Source organism: Lynx rufus, unplaced genomic scaffold (genome assembly GCF_022079265.1).
Source record: "Lynx rufus isolate CCGP_SWC_20201006 ecotype Redwood Valley unplaced genomic scaffold, mLynRuf1.p SCAF_6, whole genome shotgun sequence".
Taxonomy (NCBI): Eukaryota; Metazoa; Chordata; class Mammalia; order Carnivora; family Felidae; genus Lynx; species Lynx rufus.
The window spans coordinates 95863984-95871045 of NW_025814878.1; the positions used below are offsets into that span (position 1 = coordinate 95863984).

Below are 7062 nucleotides of genomic sequence, written 5' to 3' on the forward strand. Positions count from 1 at the left end.
GGAATGAAAAAGTCCATAACCAGAAGCAGCGCACCCAACTCTTCTTTAGATCCACCTTTAAAATGAATTTAGTCATCCTAACTTGCAGTCCCAAAGGCTTATGGGAAGAGAAGCAATTTCAGTGTATGAAAAGCATCCTTTTGTAACAATGTAAATGAGTAATACTATGCAAAAGCAATCTGTTTCTCACTGTTTTGATGCATGTGTTTGTTTTTTACAATTAAAGGTGACAGGCTAGATGACAATCGAACATGTAAGAAAAACGATTTGTAATTCAGATAGGACAACAAAGTAAATTATGCTTTTATATATGTTGAAAATAGAAAGAGATGATCACTGAACCAAATCTGTTGGGCAGTTAGCATATAGTGGGGGATACACAGACACACAACCCTTAATGGTTGCAAACTGGTTGTAGAGAGAACTTGCACAGCATAACTGCACCAATAGTCTAATAAATAATGGTCATATATCTACCATTCTTAGTTGTTTTTTTTTTTTTTTTTCGTTTGTCAATGCAAGGGAAAATTTTAGAGAATGAATCAAGGTATTTGTCTGATCTGACTAGGAAAGCAAACGTTTCCTTCTCAGTTGCCAGGTCAGGGGAAGACCTGCTAAATTATGCATCTTTCCTAAACAACTAAAGAGGTTCTGGTGCTAATAGTTTCGCACTTCTGGTAAACTTCATTCAGCTGGGTTTTTAAAACCACAATAATCTATTTATATATGGCAGATATCAACTTAGAGGCACTTATTAATTTTTTTCACACATCCCTTCATTCAATAAACATTTCCAGAGATGCTAGTATACCCTGGTCACTAGGATGGCTCTGTTGGCAGAAATCATTCCTGAGCATGGACTCTTAAGGGAGGGGGCATGAAAAGTCATTTGCCCCAATATTGATCTGCACCACCACTGTGGCGAATTAGGGAAAAGGGTCGCGTCGGAATGAGAGTCAACACGCCGTTTTGTCAGGATCAACATGTAGCTGACGGCACCCTGGACCTCATGATGATGACCGCGCAGGCTGCGTTCAAACCCCCTGAGGAAAAAGAGGAGAATCTTACTTTAATCGTGAAGAAAGCTAAAACCCGTTACTTCCCCGCCTTTGAAAAGGTAGAGGGGGAGCAATCCACTTTGGACCTCACTGAGGCCTTATCCTGGCGGGCCAGACGTGCCACGGTGCTCTCGCGAGAGGCAGGGTCGCGCTCCGCGACGGCTGCGCGCGCAGGTCCTGCTAGGGGAGCAGGGGGAGGGGCTGGCATCTTCAAGAGGCCGGTCGGTACCCCCACCCACGCCAGAGGGGAACTGGGGGCGGGGCGGACGAGAACTGGGAAGCCGAGCGCGGGCAAGTCAAGTTCCCACCTGCACTTGCAGGATGCAGGCATTCAGGACTCACTTCCTGTTGCTAAGAAGACTATTTCAGGCGTGAATATCTGTTAAAAATGTTAAAAAGACAGAAGCTGTGGTAGAGCTTTACTGCACCTGGAGCAAAACTTTAATAAGGGTTACGTAATTATGGAACCTCTAACAAAACTGAATGGGAATAAGCCAAATGCAATGAAAGGTACAGCATTTCTGTTCTGATTTTTTAAAAAGCCATCAGCCCAAGGCATCTTCGCCTTAAATTTCCTGTCAGATGTTTCTTTGCGTGTAATACTGGTGGGTAATCATGCCTCAGTAAAAAGATAAGGTCTCTTAAAGTTACAAGTTTTCCGGTCATTTTGGAGTGAATCATTAGGAATGTCCTGGAAATACAAATGGTAAGGTACCATGTATGCATAGGGTTCCATAAATAAAGGCTTGTCAGACAGAAGAATTCTGTGGTATTTCTCCTCAGTCTTAGTCTTGGGGAAAAATGATTTATTACTTATTAAACCACAATGAAGGATTCTGCCAGTACCTCAGAACTAGACAAGCAAGCTCCTCTTTATCTGGAACGATGTACAGTGTTGTTGAAATGCCTTTCATGTAAAAAAAAAAACAAACAAACAAACTAGTGTGATTACTTGAATTATAATTTATCTGAAACTAATGTAACATTGTGTGTCAAGTGTATTTCATTAAAAAAAAAATAACCCCGAAAACAATGAAACAAAAATCCTCAAATTCATTCTCTGTCATTAGTCAATTACATTTTTAAGCTTCTTTTAATCTATAAGGTCCCTTCCTCTTTTTTTCTATTTTTTAAATATTAATTTATTTTGAGAGAGAGAGTGCACAAGGGAGGGGGGCAGAGACAAAGAGAATCCCAGGCAGGCTGCCTGCTGTCATCACAGAACCCAACTCTGGGCTGGATCTCATGAACCACGATATCAGGACCTGAGCCAAAATCAAGTTGAATTGGACACTCAACTGACTGAGCCACTCAGGCTCCCCTTTTTCTCTCCTTCTATTCCTCTTGTATTTATCTTGTCAAATTTCCCATAGCCTGGATTTTACTAAATGCAGCATACTCCTTTATTCTCTAAAATTCCTGTCAATTGGAAGTTAGAATTAGAAGCCTAATCGTGTACAGGTGTGATGATTTTGGCCAGACTGTCATAGGTGATGTTGTGAAGGTCATTAGGAAGCAGACATTATCTGGTTTTCCCTCTTCTCACAACTAAATGCGACTGATGATTAATGCCTAGACCCACTGATTTATTGGTGAATGCAAAATACTGACACCCAAATCTGTTAACCCCTCTTCATTTATTAGCTGGAATACTTTCTATAAAATGAATCTTCCCCGTCATAATATATTTAGTTACTTTGGGGTGTGGTTTATGTTAGGAAAGGAGGATAAATCCTTGATTCTTGCTCTGTGTTCACTGCTTTTCAAAATGAGTTAGTTACCTAGCGTCTTCAAAGGGGACTAATGAGTTTATTGATTTTTCCTTCTTGTTTTTGTTCTTTAAATAACATGATGATACTGTTTATTGCCATGAATTTAAACATTGGCTGTGCTTTGATTAATGTTAGAGCTCTTCTTCTTCTTCTTCTTTTTTTTTTTTTTTTGAGTATGGGGTGCCTGCGTGGCTCAGTCAGTTAAGCATCCGACTCTTGGTTTCAGCTCAGGTCATGACCTTGTGGTTCATGGGATTGAGCCCCATATCAGGCTCTGTGCTGACAGCTGGCAGCCTGCTTGGGATTCCCTCTGTCCTCTCTCTGCCCCTCCCCCATGCATGCACATGTGCACATGCATGCCCACATGCGCTCTCTCTCTCAATAAATAAATTTTTAAAAATACATAAATATAGTAAATTTGAGTATAGTTGACACACAATGTTACATTAGTTTCAGTAATTATGCAAGTGATTATAGAAGCTCAAGTATCTTATCTTTTGGACAGTGGTAGCTTCGTCAGGTTTGCTTCTGGTTTTTGACATGGTCCCAGCAATCTTTGATTCCTCCCTTTTTTTTTTCAGTCTGAAGAATCTCCCTCTTTTTTTTGTAAATTTTTTTTGTTCCCTTTTTTTTTTCAATATATGAAATTTATTGTCAAATTGGTTTCCATACAACATCCAGTGCTCATCCCAAAAGATGCCCTCTTCAATGCCCATCACCTACCCTCCCCTCTCTCCCACCCCCCCATCAACCCTCAGTTTGTTCTCAGTTTTTAAGAGTCTCTTATGCTTTGGCTCTCTCCCACTCTAACCTCTTTTTTTTTTTTTCTTCCCCTCCCCCATGGGTTTCTGTTAAGTTTCTCAGGATCCACATAAGAGTGAAAACATATGGTATCTGTCTTTCTCTGTATGGCTTATTTCACTTAGCATCACACTCTCCAGTTCCATCCACGTTGCTACAAAAGGCCATATTTCATTCTTTCTCATTGCCACGTAGTACTCCATTGTGTATATAAACCACAATTTCTTTATCCATTCATCAGTGGATGGACATTGAGGCTCTTTCCATAATTTGGCTATTGTTGAGAGTGCTGCTATAAACATTGGGGTACAAGTGCCCCTATGCATCAGCACTCCTGTATCCCTTGGGTAAATTCCTAGCAGTGCTATTGCTGGGTCATAGGGTAGGTCTATTTTTAATTTTCTGAGGAACCTCCACACTGTTTTCCAGAGTGGCTGCACCAATTTGCATTCCCACCAACAGTGCAAGAGGGTTCCCGTTTCTCCACATCCTCTCCAGCATCTATAAGCTCCTGATTTGTTCTTTTTTAATTTTTTAATTTTACTTAAATCCAAGTTAGTTAACAAGAATGTCCTTCTTTTTAAAAAGATTCTGGAAAATCCTCCACCAAATAATAGGGAAAATGACTTCCTCCCTATTCTCTCTGTTCTGTCCTTCTGGGCTCCTCTTAGACTTAGGTTGGAGCTTCCTTCTATATTACATGTCTCTTAACCTCTCTCTCATATTTTCAGTATCTTTATTTCTGTGGGTTTCCTCAGATCTTTATGCCAAATTACTTATTTTTTTCAATTTCTCTATTGAATATTTTTATACCATTTATATTTTTCATTTAATAATATTTATTTCTTTTTCAAACCCATATGCTCTTTTTTTTTTTCCACATGCCTTCCTCCCCCATTTTCTCTTTGAACATTTTAAGCATTTTTAACTCCTTAAAGAGTCCACTCTTGAGGCACCTAGGTGGCTCAGTCAGTTGAACATCTGACTTCAGCTCAGGTCATGATCTCATGGTTCATGAGTTCGAGCCCTGCATTGGGCTCTGTGCTGACAGCTCAGAACCTGAAGCCTGCTTCAGATTCTGGGTCTCCCTCTCTCTCTCTGTTCCTCCCTTGCACTCTCTCTCTCTCAAAAATAAATAAAGATTAAACAAAAAAATTTTAAGAGTCCACTCTTACATTTGGCTCTGTGACCCAAAATTCTTCTTTGTCAGTGTGCTGCCTCTGTCTTATAAAAGAGTTATCTCAAGTACAAATCATGTACTTTGTAACTTGTGTCTGTGAGCTTGTCTTCTGCAGGAATCATTTTCCATATATTTGGCATATTTGATATATTCCATCAACTGTTTTTATGTTTGCCATGGCTGGAATACTCTAGAATTCACTGATTCAAGTCATTTTATTCATCCATACTAATACTTTATTTTTATTCATGTATCACAGGAAGAGATGTGGTGCCTGAATTTATCTTTGTTCCTTACCTATGGAGTAAACCCATATTTTGTACATCTGCCACTCAAAGCTACACCTGAGGGATTTTTATATTCACTTTTCATTGGATAGTAAGAAGGCTCAGGTTTGGGCTTCTGATATCCCATTGATGATTTATTTCTACTTGTGAGATAGTAGCCAGATTCTAGTTAATCATGACCTTAGTGTCTCCCTATACTAGTGGGTTCAGTTTTACTTAACCAGCTCTAAGCTTATAAGAGAGAACTCCGTTCTAACACTTTACTACCCCAAATATCTTCATAATCACTGACAATTTTCCAACAATATTGTGCCAATTTGCAGCAGGTTTAAGAGTGTTTAAGAGTTGGTTTCATCTGACCCTTTCTAGCATTCTTGGAGATTATCAAGAAAAAGATTCTTTAGTACATATGATCTTTACAAAAGAGTCCCTGCTTTTATAAGTGTTTAGCCAGGCAAAATAGTCTTTACTTTTATATGATATTCTTTGTCATCTTTCTTTCTGCAGATTTTGAATGACCACGGAGAGGATTTTCTCGTTGGCAACAAATTCAGTTGGGCAGACATACAACTGTTGGAAGCTATTTTAATGGTGGAAGAACTCGATGCTTCTGTTCTTTCTCATTTCCCTCTACTGAAGGTAGTGTGTTAATATCCACATGAAGTCCAAGAAAAAGTGAATAGAAACAAAGACTAAAACAAAATGTATCTCCAGGTCATCTTAAAAGAAGACTGCTTAAAAAAAATTTTTTTTAATGTTTATGTATTTTTGAGAGAGAGAGACAGAGGATGAGTAGGGGAGGGGCAGAGAGAGAGGGAAACACAGAATCGGAAGCAGGCTCTAAGCTCTGGCCTGTCAACACAGAGCCTAATGCGGGGTTCAAATTCATGAGCTGTGAGATCATGATCTGGCCTGAACTCCGAGGCCTAACTGACTGAGCCACACAGGGGCCCCAGGCATCTGATTCTTGATTTCAGCTCAGATCATGATTTCGCAGTTCGTGAGATCAAGCCTCACATCGGGCTCCATGCTGCCAACTGCTAATGCTTGGGATTCTCTCTCTCCCTCTCTTTTTTTGCCCCTCCCCTTTTTTCCCTTTAAACTAAACAGTGCATTCTAGAGCTCTTTCCCTGTCAATACAGGGGTCTTCCTCTTCTTCTTATATATTATATCATTTTAAATTACTGAACTATATACTTTGTAGGGATGTACCATAGTTTATATAACCAGTTTTCTGTTCTTGGAAATATAGGTTATTTCTGACTTTTCACTGTGCTAACATTCTTATCATTATTTCTTCGCTCATACGTTATGTTATTTCTTTGCTCACCCTTATAAGAAATTCCTAGAACAGGAATCAGTAGGTCAAAGAGTATGAGTTTTTTAGAGTTTTTAATATGAACCTCTTTGAGACAATGATTTTTTATTTTTTCAATTTTTGAGAGACAGAGTGTGTGTGGGGGGGGAGGGGCAGAGAGAGAGAGAGGGACAGAGAGAATCTTAAGCAGGCTCCATGCCCAGCATGGGGCCCAACATGGGGGCTCCATCTCACGACCCTGGGTTCATGACCTGAGCCGAAATCAAGAGTCGGACACACTGACTGAGCCACACATGCACCCGAATGATTGTTTAACAAAACAGTTTATTCAGGCTAAACATACTAGCAATTGTATTACCATCCTGGGAACATCCAGCAAACAGGCCTTAAGAATTAATTCAGATTCAATACACTGAGCTCCATAAGCTGGCAGCCTAAGCACTCTCCTCCCATGACAAAGTTGTGATTTTCTTAAAGGTTGTGGCTGCTATGGAGCCTTTCATTTTACTGGTTCTCATTTCAGGCATTTAAAGCAAGAATCAGCAACATCCCTACAATTAAGAAGTTCCTGCAGCCTGGGAGTCCGAGGAAGCCGCCCGCAGATAGCCACTATGTGGAGGTAGTCAGGGGCATCCTGCAGTTCTGA

The 7062-nt window shown here is 40.0% G+C and overlaps 1 protein-coding gene across 2 annotated transcripts in view; it reads left to right on the forward strand.

Annotated features, from left to right (window-relative positions):
• LOC124529260 (glutathione S-transferase A4) overlaps nt 1-7062 on the forward strand; it is a 40126-nt gene extending 33064 nt beyond the window's left edge. Inside the window, exons 5-7 of one of the 2 annotated variants that reach the window (XM_047103090.1) lie at nt 1061-1117; nt 5606-5737; nt 6940-7062. In XM_047103090.1, the coding sequence (XP_046959046.1) occupies nt 1061-1117; nt 5606-5737; nt 6940-7062 (312 nt within the window). Of the gene's footprint in view, nt 1-989; nt 1118-5605; nt 5738-6939 lie in introns of both variants that reach the window. The other variant, XM_047103091.1, reaches the window with a different exon arrangement.